The sequence below is a fragment of the Pseudophryne corroboree genome, chromosome 12 (assembly GCF_028390025.1).
Source record: "Pseudophryne corroboree isolate aPseCor3 chromosome 12, aPseCor3.hap2, whole genome shotgun sequence".
In the NCBI taxonomy this organism is placed as follows: Eukaryota; Metazoa; Chordata; class Amphibia; order Anura; family Myobatrachidae; genus Pseudophryne; species Pseudophryne corroboree.
Genome location: NC_086455.1, coordinates 174,220,604 through 174,241,130, shown reverse-complemented (window position 1 = coordinate 174,241,130; position 20,527 = coordinate 174,220,604). Strand labels below are relative to the sequence as shown.

Here is a 20,527-nt window from a genome sequence, read left to right as displayed (position 1 = left end):
CTACGTGGTACCAGCAATCGTCTTCCTCGCATTACATTACTACATGGTACCAGCGATCGTTTTCCTCACATTACACTACTACGTGGTACCAGCAATCGTGTTCCTCACATTACTCTACTACGTGGTCCCAGCAATCGTGTTCCTCGCATTACACTACTACGTGGTACCAGCAATCGTTTTCCTCACATTACACTACTACGTGGTACCAGCAATCGTCTTCCTCACATTACACTACTACGTGGTACCAGCAATCGTCTTCCTCACATTACACTACTGCACGTTCGGCTCATTACATATTTCTTTGGTAGGATGTTCTCCTTTGTGTTAAGCTCTGTCCGTCAGACAGATGGAGAGTCTGCAAAGTGCAAACCTCATTTGTTCTCAGAGCATCTGCTGATTGTTTTGTTGTGATTCCGTCTTCCGCATCCTAATTATCTGGAAGGTTTCAGCAGAAGATACTGCTCACATGTACAGAGAAGCCTGTTGGACGTGGCTTAGACTGGGAGGTATGAGCATGTTATATGGTAAAGACACCGGTTACATGTCCTGACATGTACATACATTGCATTATCACTGTCCCCTCCTTCTGTACTATGGACCCTATTCATAGCAGAGGGAAGTGGAGGGTGTATACCGACTGAAACCACACGGAGACGGAAATTCCAGTAATAATTGGAGGAATTCTCTGCAAGTGTTATTAACAAAGGAGCGTAGCTGCATTCTGTTTTTATGCGCTGGTGGAACCATTTCCCCATTTTTTGGAGTAAGAGAACCCTTTACACCCCAAGGTTGAGTAGGTAAAATGGATTTAACAGTGCCAAAAATCCTCCGATCTGGGGGACGCTGCCAACCTTGGGGATGGTCCAAAGCTGCCCCTGAGGGTGGGTATACTCAGGCAAAGCTGCCCCTGAGGGTGGGTATACTCAGGCAAAGCTGCCCCTGAGGGTTGTATACTCAGGCAAAGCTGCCCCTGAGGGTGGGTATACTCAGGCAAAGCTGTGTGCAAAACCTTCCACCCAAAGCTAACAACACATTGAACTTGTAAAATTTGATATAAGTGTGAACGATTGACCAAGTGGCCACCTTGGACAACTGCTCCCCTAAACACATAACCCAAGAAGTGCTCAACGATCTAGTGGAGTGAGCCAATGTAAGCTCAGGAACCTGAAGAATAGTAGTCATGATTCATCCAGTCGCTGATTGTTTAGTTGCTGGCCAACCATGTTTGAGCACATGATACAAGATGACGCTGATCTATCCACATAGGTCCTCAAGGGACAGAACCACACCCAGAAGTGAAAAATCTTCTTCACTACCTAGAACTAATCGTGGTGCAATGGCAGAATCACAATGTCCTGATTTAAGTGAAACCTGGACACCACATTCGGCTGAAAAGAGGGACCTGTTCCCAGGACAGCTCACTCCTGGTGAAAGCCAAGTACAGAGATCTAGATTAGAGGGATAGCAATTCAGACACTTATCTGGCAGACCAGATGTCCGATAGAAAAAAAACACCTTCAGGTAAGGTACTTGCAGTCCACAGACTCAAGCGACTCAAAGGATGGATTCCATAATGCAGAGGGAACCAAATTAAAGGTTCCAAGTCACCACTTATGGAACATGAAGCATTTGGACATGCAAAACACCCTGCAGGAAGGTTTGTGCTTCCAGAATTGAAGCCAATTTAATTTGAAAAAAAAGATGGGGAGTGCCAAAACCTGTTCAGGAAGCCCAGCTTTAATCTGCTCTCCAAGCTACCCTGCGGGAATGACAAGAGGTAAGCCAACTTGAATGTCTTCTTCTGCTCACACCGAGAAATGTATATCTTCCAAACTCTGCAGTAGATTTTTGAAGATACATGTTTTCTAGCCCTGATCATCTTTTGGACGGCCTGGTGATAAAAAGGCCTTAGATTAGATTGACTTTTAGCCAAGTTTAGAAGGGACCTTGACCTAACAGGTTTACCCAGTTGGGCAGTCTCCATGGAGATTCTACTGCCAGCATACCAAGACTGTTGTATCCAGTCCGAGGACCTCAGAATGACTGGGACATTCTGGGCCTTGCTGTTCTTGAGGACATGTGGACTCATGGTAATTGGACAGGATACATTTGGTTTCTGAAGAAGGAACAGATTGGAGTAAAAACGAAATCCTTCCTGGGCCTTTGGGATGAGTGAATGACCCCTTACAAGGCCAATTGCCTAACCTCATCCTGTGGAAGAGATGTGGCAAAGCACATCAGGTCAGAGGTCCAGCAAGGTCTAGAATATAGCCTATTTCTAGGATACCTTCCACCTACTAATCTGAAGTAGAAGCATTCACAGAGTTCAAAACCCGAAGCAAACAGCACGGTCCCTCACCACAGACCGTTCTGGGTGGGGGTAAACCCCGGTATGATGACTGCTTGTCAGTGTGCTTGGTACCAGGGTACTTGCCCCATCTGGACTGCTACCCACTGTAGCCACTGGAGTTGTTTTGAAAGGTAATGACCTTAAGTCTTTCTACACCTTCCACTATGAATGAACCCTCACAGATGGCTTCCTCCTGCATGGGATCACATTTTGTGATACCTTACGCTCATAGAGCGGGTTAAGGATGCCCTGTTTTTGTCCTCTGTGGCTGCTGACATTAAGCAAGTTGTCTCTGCCTATTGCCCCAGCAATGCTGTATGGGTCCATCATGCCAAGGAACCGCTCTCCATGAGGTTCCTGACCTCCCCTGGACAATGTCATGCAGTTCATGAGTGGTGAGTTACAGACTCTCATCAGTCACCAGCAGCCCTCGCTATCCACAGTCCAGCGACTAGCAGAAAGGGCAGTACAGACTTGTTAGACAAATGTTATAGAGATGGTTCTGACATGTTTATGGCGCCCCTCAATTTGAAAAATACTCAAGAGGTGGACTTCCTTCTCCTGCTCAATGCCATCTGGCCAGTAACACCCACACCATCATTCCCACCAAGACTATAAACTGAGAACAACACGCAAGATGCTCTGAAGAACTCCAGGTTGCTACTCAAAGCCACTCATGAGAGAACCTCCCATTGTTAAGACCTGGATAGACCGTCTCCATCCAGACCCCTGTCAGGTTTGACAGAGTCAGGACTGTGCAGGGATCTTCTAATAGGCCCAGAAGCTATGTGGTGTAATCTGACAGTGTTTTGTATGAGTGCAACAGGTGCCACCTCCTAGGGGTATGTGATTGGGGGTGTTGAAACACCCATTATCATGGACAATGAGTCCCCTAAGGAAGCACCTATCACCCCCAGGCACATGTAGTACAATCCCATGCCCTTGCACAATAGTGACCCTATTCAGACACCGGCCACACCACTCGCCCCTTTCTTCCTCACCAGGTCTGTGGGAATTTCCAGGATTATGTAACTTATTCTCCCATTTTGTAGTTTGTTCTTTGTTGCTCACGGTCTCTGCATCCAACACTTGTGTTACTGTGTTACCCCCCCATACTAGGGTCGCCAGACTGTCCCTATAACACGGCGCACATACAAATGACACAGATTCTGTGCTGCTTCAATAAATAGTGTATATATATATATATATATACACTAGGTGCTTCATCGCGCCCTACGGGCGCTCTTCACACCGTCGAAAGGGGCTACGCCCCCTTAACCCCTGCACGCCTTGCCTAGGTTCAATATTTGTATGAGTATTACCTGCATTCCTAGGTTTGTTAGTGGTTAAATATTGCACGACGAAAATGCTTCCAATGGTGAAGGGGGCGTAGCCCCTTGCGACGGCGTGAACAGTGCCTTCAGAGCACGATGTACAGAATGTAGCGGGTGCGGGGGGGACCGCGGATGAGGCAGGGAGTATGTAGATGCTGCGAGTGGAGGGGGAGGTGGATGCAGGGGGGGGGGGGGGTGCGGGACCTATACCTATGTCATTTTATTTGTAACAATATATAGGACACGGATAAGGATGTATGTGATATAGACATACCCGCATGAAGAGGTAAATGGTGTCATTAGACACAGAGGGTAGTGCTGGTACAATGCGGATCAGGGGCAGCTGTGTCCTCTCTCTACACCGTACCATCCTTCAGGTGTAGCAACACGGACAGGTTGCGCACGCAAGGTCTCCACGCGGCCGCAGGTGCACCAGTCCCCTCTGCATGCGCTATGTGCGCGCCCCCCTCAGGTGCAGTAGGAGGAGGGGGCGATGGCTGGAGCTGGTATCAGGGCAAATGGGCATGGACAGCGCGGTCATGTGCTCGGTGCTGGGCTTGCGCCCTGCGCTTGCTGTGTGAGGGATAGGGAGGAGGCGGCAGAGCGGAGCATCACCGATATACGTGTAACTATGGGGGGCACCGCAGGGGGTTATGGCTCCTGTACTCCTGGTGAGGGTTTGTCAGGGAGGTATCAAGGAGCCAGTGGTATGGACCGTGTATGGGATACAGGGCGGTAGGGAGGGGATACAGAGACGCGGGGCGGTAGGGAGGGGATACAGAAACGCAGGGCCGTAGGGAGGGGATACAGAGACGCAGAGCGGTAGGGAGGGGATACAGAGACGCAGAGCGGTAGGGAGGGGATACAGAGACGCAGGACCATAGGGAGGGGATACAGAGACGCAGAGCGGTAGGGAGGGGATACAGAGACACAGGGCGGTAGGGAGGGGAAAGAGAGACGCAGAGCGGTAGGGAGGGGATACAGAAACGCAGGGCGGCAGGGAGGGGATGCAGGGCGGTAGGGAGGGCACACAGACGCAGGGAGGGGATAGAGAGACGCAGGGCGGCAGGGAGGGGATAGAGAGACGCAGGGCGGCAGGGAGGGGATAGAGAGACGCAGGGAGGGGATAGAGAGACGCAGGGGGGCAGGGAGGGGATAGAGAGACGCAGGGCGGCAGGGAGGGGATAGAGAGACGCAGGGCGGCAGGGAGGGGATAGAGAGATGCAGGGAGGGGATAGAGAGACGCAGGGAGGGGATAGAGAGACGCAGGGCTGTAGGGAGGGGATACAGAGACGCAGGGCGGTAGGGAGGGGATAGAGAGACGCGGGGCGGCAGGGAGGGGATAGAGAGACGCGGGGCGGCAGGGAGGGGATAGAGAGACGCGGGCGGCAGGGAGAGGATAGAGAGACGCAGGGCGGCAGGGAGGGGATACAGAGACGCAGGGCGGCAGGGAGGGGATAGAGAGACGCAGGGCGGCAGGGAGGGGATAGAGAGACGCAGGGGGGCAGGGAGGGGATAGAGAGACGCAGGGCGGGGATAGAGAGACGCAGGGCGGCAGGGAGGGGATAGAGAGACGCAGGGCGGCAGGGAGGGGATAGAGAGATGCAGGGAGGGGATAGAGAGACGCAGGGAGGGGATAGAGAGACGCAGGGCTGTAGGGAGGGGATACAGAGACGCAGGGCGGTAGGGAGGGGATAGAGAGACGCGGGGCGGCAGGGAGGGGATAGAGAGACGCGGGGCGGCAGGGAGGGGATAGAGAGACGCGGGCGGCAGGGAGGGGATAGAGAGACGCAGGGCGGCAGGGAGGGGATAGAGAGACACAGGGCAGCAGGGAGGGGATAGAGAGACGCAGGGAGGGGATAGAGAGACGCAGGGAGGGGATAGAGAGACGCAGGGCTGTAGGGAGGGGATACAGAGACGCGGGGCGGTAGGGAGGGGATAGAGAGACGCAGGGCGGCAGGGAGGGGATAGAGAGACGCGGGGCGGCAGGGAGGGGATAGAGAGACGCGGGGCGGCAGGGAGGGGATAGAGAGACGCGGGGCGGTAGGGAGGGGATAGAGAGACGCAGGGAGGGGATAGAGAGACGCAGGGCGGCAGGGAGGGGATAGAGAGACGCAGGGCAGCAGATAGAGGATACAGAGAGGCGGGGCGGCTGGGAAGGGATAGAGAGACGCGGGGCGGCAGGGAGGGGATAGAGAGACGCGGGGCGGTAGGGAGGGGATAGAGAGACGCGGGGCGGTAGGGAGGGGATAGAGAGACGCGGGCGGTAGGGAGGGGATAGAAAGACGCGGGGCGGTAGGGAGGGGATAGAAAGACGCGGGGCGGTAGGGAGGGGAAAGAAAGACGCGGGGCGGTAGGGAGGGGAAAGAAAGACGCGGGGCGGTAGGGAGGGGAAAGAAAGACGCGGGGCGGTAGGGAGGGGAAAGAAAGACGCGGGGCGGTAGGGAGGGGATACAGAGACGCAGGGCAGCAGGTAGATACAGAGAGGCGGGGCGGCTGGGAGGGGATAGAGAGACGCGGGGCGGTAGGGAGGGGATATAGAGACGCGGGGCGGTAGGGAGGGGATAGAAAGACGCGGGGCGGGAGGGAGGGGATAGAAAGCCGCGGGCGGTAGGGAGGGGATAGAAAGACGCGGGGCGGTAGGGAGGGGATAGAGAGACGCAGGGCGGTAGGGAGGGGATAGAGAGACGTGGGCGGTAGGGAGGGGATATAGAGACACTGGGCGGTAGGGGGGGGATATAGAGACACTGGGCGGTAGGGGGGGGGGTATAGAGACACAGGTCGGCAGGGAGGGGATACAGAGATGCAGGGTGTTAGGGAGGGGATACAGAGACGCGGGGCAGCAGGTAGATACAGAGAGGCGGGGCGGCTGGGAGGGGATAGAGAGACGCGGGCGGTAGGGAGGGGATACAGAGAGGCGGGGCGGCTGGGAGGGGATAGAAAGACGCGGGGCGGTAGAGAGGGGATAGAAAGACGCGGGCGGTAGGGAGGGGATACAGAGACGCGGGGCAGCAGGTAGAGGATACAGAGAGGCGGGGCGGTTGGGAGGGGATAGAGAGACGTGGGGCGGTAGGGAGGGGATAGAGAGACGTGGGGCGGTAGGGAGGGGATAGAGAGACGTGGGCGGTAGGGAGGGGATACAGAGATGCAGGGTGTTAGTGAGGGGATACAGAGACGCGGGGCAGCAGGTAGATACAGAGAGGCGGGGCGGCTGGGAGGCGATAGAGAGACGCGGGGCGGTAGGGAGGGGATATAGAGATGCGGGGCGGTAGGGAGGGGATAGAAAGACGTGGGGCGGTAGGGAGGGGATAGAAAGACGTGGGGCGGTAGGGAGGGGATAGAAAGACGTGGGGCGGTAGGGAGGGGATAGAAAGACGCGGGGCGGTAGGGAGGGGATAGAAAGACGCGGGGCGGCTGGGAGGGGATAGAAAGACGTGGGGCGGTAGGGAGGGGATAGAAAGACGTGGAGCGGTAGGGAGGGGATAGAAAGACGCGGGGCGGTAGGGAGGGGATACAGAGAGGCGGGGTGGCTGGGAGGGGATAGAGAGACGCGGGCGGTAGGGAGGGGATAGAGAGACGCGGGCGGTAGGGAGGGGATAGAAAGACGCGGGCGGTAGGGAGGGGATAGAGAGACGCGGGGCGAGAGAGGCGGGGCGGCTGGGAGGGGATAGAGAGATGCGGGGCGGTAGGGAGGGGATATATAGAGACGCGGGGCGAGAGAGGCGGGGCGGCTGGGAGGGGATAGAGAGACGCGGGGCGGTAGGGAGGGGATATAGAGACGCGGGGCGGTAGGGAGGGGATAGAAAGACGCGGGGCGGTAGGGAGGGGATAGAGAGATGCGGGGCGGTAGGGAGGGGATATAGAGACGCGGGTCGGTAGGGAGGGGATAGAGAGATGCGGGGCGGTAGGGAGGGGATAGAGAGATGCGGGGCGGTAGGGAGGGGATATATAGAGACGCGGGGCGGTAGGGAGGGGATAGAAAGACGCGGGCGGTAGGGAGGGGATAGAAAGACGCGGGGCGGTAGGGAGGGGATATAGAGACGCGGGGCGGTAGGGAGGGGATAGAAAGACGCGGGCGGTAGGGAGGGGATAGAGAGACGTGGGGCGGTAGGGAGGGGATATAGAGACGCAGGGCGGTAGGGAGGGGATAGAAAGACGCGGGCGGTAGGGAGGGGATAGAGAGACGCAGGGCGGTAGGGAGGGGATAGAAAGACGCAGGCGGTAGGGAGGGGATAGAAAGACGCGGGCGGTAGGGAGGGGATAGAGAGACGCAGGGCGGTAGGGAGGGGATAGAAAGACGCGGGCGGTAGGGAGGGGATAGAAAGACGCAGGGCGGTAGGGAGGGGATAGAAAGACGCAGGGCGGTAGGGAGGGGATAGAGAGATGCGGGGCGGTAAGGAGGGGATATAGAGACGCGGGTCAGCAGGGAGGGTCCCCAGTGAGGAAGCTGATGAAGAGAAGGGGAAAGTAGTGGAGGGGGAGGGCAGCAGAAGAGGAGACTTGTGTAAAGTGGCGCCCACACATAGAATCAGTGGGTAGGATGGCCGGAGGGACTCACCGTTGGGGCTGTGGGCGGCTGCTGCAGGCTGGTAAACAGTAGTGTCCAGAGGCGTCACCGGGTCAGTATTACTGTTACACACATCTCTCACCCCCCCCAGCGGCCGAAAAGGGGGCATGGCCTGCTGTAAAAGGGGCGTGGCCTCGCGGGTATGTTCTCTCTCGCTGCGGGGGTGTTTCCAGCTAGCCTGTAGATGCTGGCAGCCCCCGGAGACTGGAGTGTGTGTGCCGGATCTTCTCTGTGACAGGAGGCGAGTGCTGCAGGAGATGACGTCACTGCAGCACTCGGCTCCTGTCACAGCAGGAGAGCGGACAGCTGGATGTGTGTGGAGGAGGCGGCGGGTGTGTGTATGCGGGGCAGGGAGGGCTATGAAAGCCTTCTCCTGCGCCACCCGTCCCTCCTAATGTGTATGCCGGGGGCGGCATCAGCCGTTGTTGTTGGCCCGGCGCCGCGGCCGGGGAGTCAGAGCTGCTGATGGGTGGGGGGAGGGGAGAGAGAGAGATGGACAGGCAGCAGGAGCAGAGACTTGCTGACCCCGCCCACCGCTGTGACTCCACCCAGCGTTACGGCCAGGCACAGAGTCACAGATGTAGCCAAATATATAGGAGATATAGATATATATATATAATGCCCAGGACTGGTTATTATAGTGTGTCCTTTGCTGGTGGCTATACCTGTCTGCATCACTACAGTCTTACAAATAAAGGTGACCTGTATTTATCTTTGTATGGTGACTTAAAATATCCTCCTTCTACCCCTTTCAGACAGAAACTGAAATTACCGGGTGAAGCAGCTCCACCCAGTAATGAAACACCGGGTGCTTTTTCTGTGTGAAAGTGTCGTCCCTGGAATTTACCAGACACAGGAATTTGGACCCGGTTTGACCCTTTCGCACAGACAAAATACCCGTGTTGATCTGCAAATTACCGGGTCGAAAGTCTTGCTTGTCTGTGTGAAACGGGGGGGGTCAGGCTGGTCCCAGCATTGAAACGCAGGGTAACTGCCGGGACTTTCAGACTTTTCTGTTTTAATTAACAGTAGCTATCCCAACTAAATACTGCTACCTAACAGTCCGCTGTTCCCGGTATCACATATCCATTACATAGGTTCGTGGTGACCGGCAGTCGCTGCAGAGCCATGGGAAACACGCTGCTGCCCGGCAATGCAAACTCTCACAATTCTCCCTCCATGGACCCCATGTGTGTCCCTTATACGTCAATGAAGGACAGAACACCTTAGATGGGCATTTGTAGCAGCGGCCGAGCCAGGCAACCGCACAGGCTTCTGCTGCCGCCATGGGGGGGGGGAGACTGTCGGGACTTATGCCCCGGGGTCGGACAGACGGGGCTGAGTGGCAGCGGTATGTAATGCTTAGCCAGCGGGCAGCCATGGAGACAGAGACAGTGCTGACAGCATGGCTGCCAGCCAGTCAAAGCTTGTGGACCGGCAGCCAATCAGGAGCGGCTGTCTGCACTGGGAGCCATATTGTCTAGAAACAGCCCTGCCTTTAGATATAGCTATTAGTGTTCATGGTATATATTCTGCTAAACAGCATCTAGGACCCATTATATTCAGCGTCTATAGCGCTCTGGAAATGCAACCACTGTACGCACCCAGGCGTCAGAGCCTCAAAATAGGACGCACCCTTCCTACTGGTCCGTGCTGATTGGCTATATGGGAGGGTTTCAGGACTCCAGGTCGACACCAATTAGGTTGACATGAAAAAAGGTCAATACTAGTGTTTCATAATTTTTTTTTTTTTACTTTTTCATACTACGATCCACGTGGACTACAGTTTGGAACGGTAACCTGTGCTGAGCGTGGCACCTTGTCCGCTTCGCTTGCCAAGCAAGGGGTCGCAGTGCACTAATTGGGGTTCCTGGTCCCTTGATGGTGAAAACGACACAAAAAAACCCATAAACTCATGTCGACCTTTTTTCATGTCGACCTTATGGCAGTGTCGACCTACCCACTGTCGACCAAATGTGTGTCAACCTAATTGGTGTTAACCTTGAGTCCCATACCCATATGGGAGTAGGGAACAGTATACAGGGGAACAAGGAAGGCTCTGGACCAGGACTTCCACTTGAGCTTCTGTAGCTCATTCTCCTCTATTCTAAGCTACTAGTGTATGGATAGATCTGACGCCCTGGGGCAATGACAAGACTGATTGTGGCTTGCAGTCTCCTAGGTAACAGATAGTAAGAAGAGAATAGAAACTTGTCCAATCTGCATGGAAACTGATACAATATAAAGTGTGATAACCCCATTCTCTGATATTGATATAACGTCACATGTATATGAGTAGAGAGAGGGGGGTGAGAATAGAGGATGGTGCAGTGACAGTTACTCAGGAAGAATCAGGTTTTATTCACTGTCATTAAAGCGGATATTGGCCAATCACTTATTGATAACACAGGTATTTGGGGAATGCGGAACTTAAAAATGAAAGGTTTTTCTTTCTGATTGGCTCTAGTTCTTGAGATAATGTATACTCTTTATTAATAGAGAACTTAGCCGGAACGCGCACATCTACCGGAACATTCCAGAAGGTGAGATATGGGATCATTCTAGAATATTCCCCCTGTGTTTATAAGTGATTGGCCGCTGTCAGGTGAGCGTTTCTTATTGTCTGTTGTGTTTTCTTGTTTCTCGTCCGCGTATCTCAAGAAGTAGAGCCAAATCTTACATTCAGAATCAGCGCCACAGAGTTACCCCAAATCTCTGTACCATGACGGGCGATAAGATGGGTTTTGGTCAGTGTAATAACGAAGCCTCCTCTGCAGGGCTGCATTTCCTCCTCTACCTGTTTGTGTCATTTAGATGATACATGTCGGGGTGTCAGAGTGCAGACAACGCCGTCTCGTGGCCTGAGGGTTCCAGTGTCCATTATCTCAAACGTTTGCCCGGGAACCAGCTGAAAGTCAAACCTCTGCAGCAGTTTACTCAGCACTACCTTGGCCTCCAGCTGCAGGAAGGAAGGAAGGAGAGAGATTAGGGGCCACAGAAATCCCTCCATGTGTGCATCATACGGATCGCTCTGCTGCAGCCTGGTGTCTGACGTTGTGTGCCCGTCAGTGATACATCTATAGTATAACATACTTATATAATACAATGCACAATACAATGAGCTACATACCGGTCACCAGGACTCTGGGGTTCTCCACTTACATTGTGACATGTGTCGTAGGTAACCTACCTGAGAGAACACCTGACCCAGACAGGAGCGAGGACCGAGCATGAACGGGAAGTAACAGTAGTGCGGCCTGAAAGGAGAGGACACTGGGTGTGAGGAAAACGCTTCATCCTCCCTCACAAAGCAACAGGAGCCGCCCTTCTGTGTGACCTACCAGAACGCTTTCTGAACCTGTCCCTTACTCACTCTGCTATAACAGCCCCTGCCACTAGGTGGAGCCGCAAGCACAGAAGTAAAATAACTAAACGTATTGTTTTCTAGAACAAATAGCGAGTGGGATAATTCGGGGCATTTATTTAAACAACCTCTTTATAATGTCTGTATTTAGTATATTCTATTTCCTGCGTGCTGTAGGCGGGATGCATCTGTCATTAACGTTTTCTGATGGAACAGTACATAAGAGAAATAAGAATGTGTCTAATGCCCCAAAGCTGAGGCTGCGTCTCCACCTGCTGATGTACTATGACCGGGGCATTACAGTGTGTATTATATGGCAGCAGCGAGCACAGTGGTCAGTATATATACTCCATCTGCTGCTGAACTATGACCGGTGTATTACATTGTGTATTATATGCCAGCCAGCTATGGCAGCAGCGAGCACAGTGGTCAGTATATATAGGAATGGTCAGCAAGCTGTCGTGGTACCAGCAGCAGGAACGCTCTGTAAGACGAGGAAAGATGCGGAATGGATGACGCTGGTAAGACGTAAGAACTGCAATATCGCAGTAACTGCGTCACATGACCCAGTCTAGCTTGTTGATAGGATCATTATCTGGCACATTGGGATGTGATGATGAAAGTTTCCAGACACACAAACCAGGTCCATTAGTGGCCAGACTGCAGCAGGAATGGCCACCTCGCGCTCTTGGCTGCGGCAGGAACAGCCGCCATGTGCTCCTTGCTTGCGGCAGGAATGGCCGCCATGTGCTCCTTGCTTGCGGCAGGAACGGCCGCCGTGTGCTCCTTGCTTGCGGCGGGAATGGCCGCATCACGCTCCTGGCTGCTGCAGGAATGGCCACCTTGCGCTCCTGGCTGCGGCCGGTGTGGCCACCTCGCGCTCCTGGCTGCTGCTAGCACCGGCTGTGTGACAATCAGATGACACAATATTTTACAGTGTATTCAACTCACTTTTCGGCTGAAGGATGGAATCTCTCTGGGTCAAACTTGAAAGGATCTGGGAAGAATTTCTCCATCCTGCCCATAATGTATGTGCTGAACTGGAGAGACAAAAGACGGGCAGGTATAGAATAAATACATCTATAAACGGTGCATCCTATAGGGGTCCATATAACCACTCACAACGATGGGCACGCCCCCTGGAATCTGGATGCCCTCAAGGACCGTATCGTCTTGTATGTAACGCGAGGTTCCGGGAGCCGGGGGGTAAAGCCGCAGAGATTCCTTTAGAACCTGGAAGGAGACACAATAGTGAAGCCAACAAAGCAGAAGACATCCTATAGGGGGCGCTGTCTGACTAGGTGAATGCAGCTGCTCAGCAGAGGATGGCGCCCCCTAGGTCAGAGGGTAAGTGACATGCAGAACAGCGCTGTGTGTATATACAGTATGAATATCTGTATCACATTGCGTATGTATTCATCTATATGTACAGTAGGTGGCAATGATACATGGAATAGATACTATTTACCGGCGGACGGGATGCCGGCTGTCAATACTCCGTCCATCAGAATGACGGAAGTGGGGCGAGCGCTAAGCGTCCCCTTGCGGGCTCATTATGCACGCCACAGGATCTATTCTCACTATGGTTGTCGTGGACACCCACGAGTGGGAATAGCCGTGGTGCATCGGGATTCCGGATGTCGGTATTTCGGCGTTGGTATCCTGAATGCTGGGATCCCGACAGCCGGCATTTTAACTGCAACCCCATAATATATACCTATCACACTTTCCTGTCCTCACTCTCCGATACGGCCAAGTACTTACCTGGGTCATATAGCTGAGGTTTGTTACATCATCATAGCTGATGTCACGTCTGAAGCCTATGACGTCATCCAGCTCTGCCCGCAGCCTGGGAGGAATAGAACATTTGCAAAACTAATTAATGAGGAATTCTGAACGGAAATGTGAACTATACCTAGACAGATTTCTTGGATGTCCCCATAAGAAAACACTCAACGTGTCCCAAAGATATAACTGACGGATAGTGTAAAATACCCCCTACAGCGACCACAATATGTATCTTCCGAAACCTATGACGCTCAGAAGAACAAGACGACCCAGAAATCTGTAACAGAAGCAGCGTAGTGTCCGCCCGGCCGGTACACACAAGGGGTGAGGGGCACCAAGAGGAGCAGAGCGTTACCTTTACACATTATACCCAAAGTGCTCAGAACTGGTCACCAGGTCAACATGAGACTGTCCACAGGGTTGAACTGTTGATATGCTGAATGCTGACATTAATCATGTGTGCCGGATAATATGTTAACATGATAAACTGTCGACAAACCATCCCTGGTGGTCTTCTTACTTGCTCCTGGTGGCAGCGGCAGCTCCACTGACTTCTTCCAGGTCCTGGGGGTGCTGTGATAGTGACTACTGAGTGAGAGTTCAGTCCTCCAGCACTCCGGTGAGTATATATCCACTAACCCTCCCTCTAATGTCCCTGCACAGTAGCTGACAGAGGGTGGAGCTTAGAGATGCTGGGCTCAGCCTAGAACAGGCGGAGAACGGTACTGCGTCGCATTCCTGCTGGTCGCAAGATGAAGGCAGCCGTCTTGAAGGCAAGATGTTTATTGCTCAAATAGTCTTAAAAAAGACTCCTCCTCCTCCTTTGCAAGGGGGATACAGCATATAAGATGTTACAGCAGCTCAATACTTGTTAATGTCACAGAAAGTATATATAAGGGCTCACAGGCCCTGTTTTTATTCTGTCCTTACACATAATGCCACAGGGGGGTGGTTCCGCCGTGGTCTCTTTAACCAATCAGGCAATTTCACAAAACACATAAATACATTTTACATTTCACAGGGGTTAAATAAAGGATACAGTTTCCTGCTCCCCATATATATATATATATATATATATATATATATATATATATATAAACCACACAAGTTTGCTTCCCCAAGCAGAGTCTGATTAACATATACCCGTCTCTTTCACAAATGCAAATATTAACTCAAATTTCAATTGCATCTCCCCATTTCATAGAAAGTTTCAAACGCAGGGATTTCTGAAAAACAACAGTCTCTTCTCCTGTGCGTCTCACAAAGACACAGAAATACTCCCCGGGGACTGCATCTCAAAGTAATTTCTTATCCAGAGACCCCCTTACAAGTGCCAGGGTCATTTACATATCAGTTCCTGGGCGGGATGTACTAAGAGAAAAATGCAGTAAAACTCCAGTTTTCGGGGTTTTTACCACATTTTCAAATGTACTAAGACCCAGACGCCGTTTTTTTCGCCATCTCGGGATGGTAATACCCTATAGAAGCCTATGGGCTTCTTATCGCCGGCCGCCGCAACCCACCGCAGACGCCGACCCCCTTCCCCCCAGCATACCTTCCTTCAGGCAGCCTGGGCCCGGAAGGTAAACTCCTCCTCCTAGCAACGCAGCCAGAGGTCCTTCTGGGTGCAGGGGGGGAGGAGGAGGCGCCGGAGACAGCCTGCTGCCTTGTTCCCAGCAGCTGAGGAGAAGGAGAGCCCAGGGAGGTGACGGAGACCCTCTACAGACCACCTTACAGGTATCGCGGGGGGCCTCCGTCACCGCATTGCGATATTGATCGCATATGTTAGTACATATGCGATCAACATCGATGCAATGGGCGGTGATGTATGTTAATACATCCCGCCCCCTATATTGAGCATGTCCCAAGGGCAATTTGTTCCCGGATGTCTATACATTTTAAAACCAAAATAACTTATACATTCCTCATAAGGGCTTCGTCCATGCATTGTAACATGTAATTCTACAACCACGCATAGAGCACTAAATATATCATTAAACACATTATTACCTATACATTTAATGTACATGGCGTCTAGCGCTAATTCATCCATTTAGATAATGGTGAACATGCCACGAGTTTATATGTGACGGGTCTCCGGCCACACCCTAGTGCTTGTAAAGAATAAAAAGAACAGAAGAAGAAAAGAGAAACATGTGGACGCATAAAAACATAATAAAATGTACAGTAATAATATTAATATATAACTTATGGAGCAATAATATAGAACAGCATTAGTAAATGGAATCAGTACAGCTGTTAGGAGAACTTATAAACTGATAGCGAATAGAGGAAACAAACACTTAACCTGATAATGCAGAATAACGTCCATCACGCCTGCATCAGGATAAGGAACGACAAAGAACTTACAGTAATAAAGCTAAAAGGAGTAATAATAATACTCAGCCTGGTTAATCTGCAGCTGCATGGTCATGCCAGTTCTGATCATTCCAGATCTTCATCTGTGAGGACCTCTTGAGTATCAGCAAGGGGCTGTGTGTGAGGTCCTTGAAATCTTTCCCCTCATAAATGCGGAGGCGTGCTGGGAAAAGCAAAGCAACTTAGTGTTGTTCTCTGGTAAGCTTGGTATAAATGGGAGCCATATCACGACGAGCCCTTGTGTCTTCTGCAGAGTCCTGGAACATGAGGAGGTAAAATCATTCCATTTAATCTGTCCAGCCTGACCTGCTATGGACCACAGTGTCATCTTGTGGAGGAAATGAAGCCAACAGAAAATGACAGCTCCATGCCTGGCGTTCGGGCCATTTTGGAAAGGAAGAAGTCATGTGGAGCGCTCTCCTGTGATCACCAATACCTCATGAAGATCTTTTCTGGAAGAAAGACATCAGAGCAGGTCCCTTGAATGAGTCAGGAGGGCCGATCTGGTGAAGGTTGTTCCATGGTAATCTATTTTTCGGGTCATCGCGTGTGTCCTAGTCTAGGCCACACTTGCCGTGCCTGGCTTGGCGCAAATATGGCAAACTGCAGCCTAGATGAGCATGGCCACATCTGTATGGAGCTACCTGTTTACAGGTGTGTTGTAGTTGGTCTTTAAGATCTAAGAGGCTCCATGGTTTCATTAATAGCCCGTGGTACATCAGAGAAGGTAACTAGCGGAGGTGGAAGATCCACGTCTTCAGGTGTTCAGATGTAACATATGTTTTCGCCTCTGAAGGGGGAGTATTCACTAAAGAGTCTGCTGCAGGGGAGAGACCCCGGGGTTTGTGTGAGGGAGGGTGCTGGGGCTTCGCTTTAGGACTTTCGTATCCCAGAAAGGGTAAACGGGACTTCAGTGTCACATGTGCGGTTGACCACTAGGTGGGGGTCAGTAATAGCAAAAGTCACAATGTGGTGGTGGCCACTTTTGCAGATGGAGGACACAGCTGGCAGGAAGCAGTAGACCCAATGGAGGGGTTTTAGGAGCAACGCTCCAAGCAGGGTGGTATCCGCAAGATGGCGTCTGTAGCATGTGGAACAGAAATATGTAGGAGCAGACCAAGTTCAGGGAAGTCAAGGAGGGTGAGAACTGGGCTGTGAGATAGGCGAGCGGAGTTCCAACCAGCAGTGACCTCACATGAGTGGGGAGCATAATCTGTGGTGGGCAGGTGTTGAAGGAGCCCTGGAGGCTAGGGAGGCCCAGCAGCATAGTCCCATGCCCGGTGACAGTAGGCCACAGGCAACGTCACAGCTGTGGCTGAGATGGAGAGCCAGCTGACTGCCCGCAGCACTACCCCGGGGGGCACAGGAGATAGAAAGGTGTCAGAACAGGCAGAGATGCGCAGCAGGGCCTTACTTACTAAAAGCAGACGTGCAGTAATGATCGTATCATGGACCTGTCCCAGATTGTACAATACTGACGCTACACCTGCATTTATAGATGTATACACATATTGGGCAGGACACAAGGAGACCCATCAGTGACCCGTCTGTCTCATGACTAATTAATAAGGCTAAACTGAGGAGCATTCAGGAGAAACCTGGAAAAGCTGGAACATGCGGCGGGTTATTCACCAGGCGCGCCATGGGGGAAGGGGCGGGGCACCGCGTACCTGCAGGGACTCACCTGTGTGTGATCTCCGGCTGTCTGGTCAGCTCCATCACTGTAAATGACAGCTGGTTGGCTGTAGTCTCTTGCCCTGTATGTGAGAGGTGACAGTCGTCTGTATATAGTATGACACCGCGGCTGTCTAACATATATATATTTATATACCCCATCTGTAGTAGGATCATAAAGTCATTATTACCACAGTAAATCCTGTGATCGCAGATAAAAGCCCCTGCGCACAGCGGTGAGGATCCTCTGTTACACGTAGAGGAGACGCCAGTATCAGGGAATGGGATTACTGCCTCCAGAATGTGTCTCTCTCCCGCCATGCGTCACTAGTCCCATAGAACTACATTATATGTGACAGCCCAGCAGCTCCGGATATCTGTAATGTCCAGCCCCAGTACACAGGAGACCCTCTATACAGAGCGCTTGCTCCAAGGCCTCACCGCCATCAGGACGGATAGAGATTCCCGCCACAGACTGATAATATCCTGAGACTTCTACGCCATCGGTCACAGCCCCTAATTCCCTCCTAGGTCACATTCAGGAGTGGCTGGTATTTGGGGGGGGATAAAACACTCAGCACTATACAGAGGTCGGGACTTCCCAGCCAGCAGCCGCTGTTACCTGCTCTCCAACCTTAATCTGGTGATGGCATATCCCCGACACGTCTTAGTCCGAGGGGTACATGCCAACATAGGAGCTGACGTCTCTTACACGGACCTCCAGCTTCCCATCGCTCCTTTCTCCCTATGGACCACCCTCACACCCCCTTCACACCCCTCAAGTTTGTCGTTATGAGGGCGGTGACAACGGGTTTCCCCTATCGGGTGATAAATAATAATATGTGGCTTTCAGTATATGAGACCCTTCACATTTCCACAAAGTCACAATCTTATGTAAAAAATAAAATTGTTTAGTGACCAATGATGAGTCCATACTCCATAATAGAGTACTTCTCACAGGCATGAGTAACGTTACTGACTAGAAGTATTATTACTTCACCCATCCTCCCTCCTCCCAGCGCCACTTCTTTCCCCCCACACACCTCCAGCGAGCATGACTGTTTGTCTAGTTCCATCACCACACACACGGAGGTAAGAGTGTCACCCCACAAACACACGGAGGTAACAGTGTAACCCCACAAACACACAGAGGTAACAGTGTAACCCCACAAACACACAGAGGTAACAGTGTAACCCCACAAACACACGGAGGTAACAGTGTAACCCCACACACACGGAGGTAACAGTGTAACCCCACACACACGGAGGTAACAGTGTAACCCCACAAACACACGGAGGTAACAGTGTAACCCCACACACACGGAGGTAACAGTGTAACCCCACAAACGGAGTAACAGTGTAACCCCACACACACGGAGGTAACAGTGTAACCCCACACACACAGAGGTAACAGTGTAACCCCACAAACACGGAGGTAACAGTGTAACCCCACACACACATGGAGGTAACAGTGTAACCCCACACACACTCGGAGGTAACAGTGTAACCCCACACACACGGAGGTAACAGTGTAACCCCTCCACACACACGGAGGTAACAGTGTAACCCCACACACACAGAGGTAACAGTGTAGCCCCACACACACGGAGGTAACAGTGTAACCCCCCCCACACACACGGAGGTAACAGTGTAACACCACAAACACATGGAGGGAACAGTGTAACCCCACACACACGGAGGTAACAGTGTAACCCCCCACACACACGGCAGTAACAATGTAACCCCACACACACACGGAGGTAACAGTGTAACACCACAAACACACGGAGGTAACAGTGTAACCCCGCACACACGGAGGTAACAGTGTAACCCCCCACACACACAGCAGTAACAATGTAACCACACACACACACACGGAGGTAACAATGTAACCACACACACACACACGGAGGTAACAGTGTAACACCACACACACGGAGGTAACAGTGTAACCCCACACACACACAGAGGTAACAGTGTAACCCCACACACACACGGAGGTAACAATGTAACACCACACACACACGGAGGTAACAATGTAACCCCACACACACGGAGGTAACAGTGTAACCCCACACACACGGAGGTAACAGTGTAACCCCACACACACGGAGGTAACAGTGTAACCCCACACACACGGAGGTAACAGTGTAACCCCACACACACGGAGGTAACAATGTAACCCCACACACACGGCAGTAACAATGTAACCCCACACACACACGGCAGTAACAATGTAACCCCACACACACACACGGCAGTAACAATGTAACCCCACACACACACACGGAGGTAACAATGTAACCCCACACACACACACGGAGGTAACAATGTAACCCCACACACACACACAGAGGTAACAGTGTAACCCCACACACACGGAGGTAACAGTGTAACCCCACACACACACGGAGGTAACAGTGTAATCCCACACACACCGAGGTAACAGTGTAACCCCACACACACACGGAGGTAACAGTGTAACCCCACACACACACGGAGGTAACAGTGTAACCCCACACACACACGGAGGTAACAGTGTAACCCCACACACACGGAGGTAACAGTGTAACCCCACACACACGGAGGTAACAGTGTAACCCCACACACACGGAGGTAACAGTGTAACCCCACACACACGGAGGTAACAGTGTAACCCCACACACACGGCAGTAACAATGTAATCCCACACACACACGGCAGTAACAGTGTAACCCCACACACACACGGAGGTAACAATGTAACCCCACACACACACGGAGGTAACAATGTAACCCCACACACACAGAGGTAACAGTGTAACCCCACACACACGGAGGTAACAGTGTAATCCCACACACACGGAGGTAACAGTGTAACCCCACACACACATGGAGGTAACAGTGTAACCCCCCCACACACAAGGAGGTAACAGTGTAACCCCCCCACACACACGGAGGTAACAGTGTAACCCCCCCACACACACGGAGGTAACAGTGTAACCCCACACACACAGAGCTAACAGTGTAGCCCCACACACACGGAGGTAACAGTGTAACCCCCCCACACACACACGGAGGTAACAGTGTAAC

General features: G+C 52.2%; 1 protein-coding gene across 1 annotated transcript in view; it reads right to left on the bottom strand.

Moving 5' to 3' along the window:
• Positions 1–10,592: 10,592 nt before the first annotated feature.
• LOC134981290 (cholesterol 24-hydroxylase-like) overlaps positions 10,593–20,527 on the bottom strand; it is a 57,536-nt gene continuing 47,601 nt past the window's right edge. The window contains exons 10-15 of the mRNA XM_063948620.1: positions 17,467–17,539; positions 13,380–13,464; positions 12,738–12,848; positions 12,567–12,655; positions 11,442–11,508; positions 10,593–11,210 (exon numbers count right to left, since the gene is read on the bottom strand). Coding sequence (XP_063804690.1) covers positions 11,058–11,210; positions 11,442–11,508; positions 12,567–12,655; positions 12,738–12,848; positions 13,380–13,464; positions 17,467–17,539 — 578 coding nt within the window. The 3' untranslated portion in view covers positions 10,593–11,057. The remainder of the gene's footprint in view (positions 11,211–11,441; positions 11,509–12,566; positions 12,656–12,737; positions 12,849–13,379; positions 13,465–17,466; positions 17,540–20,527) is intronic.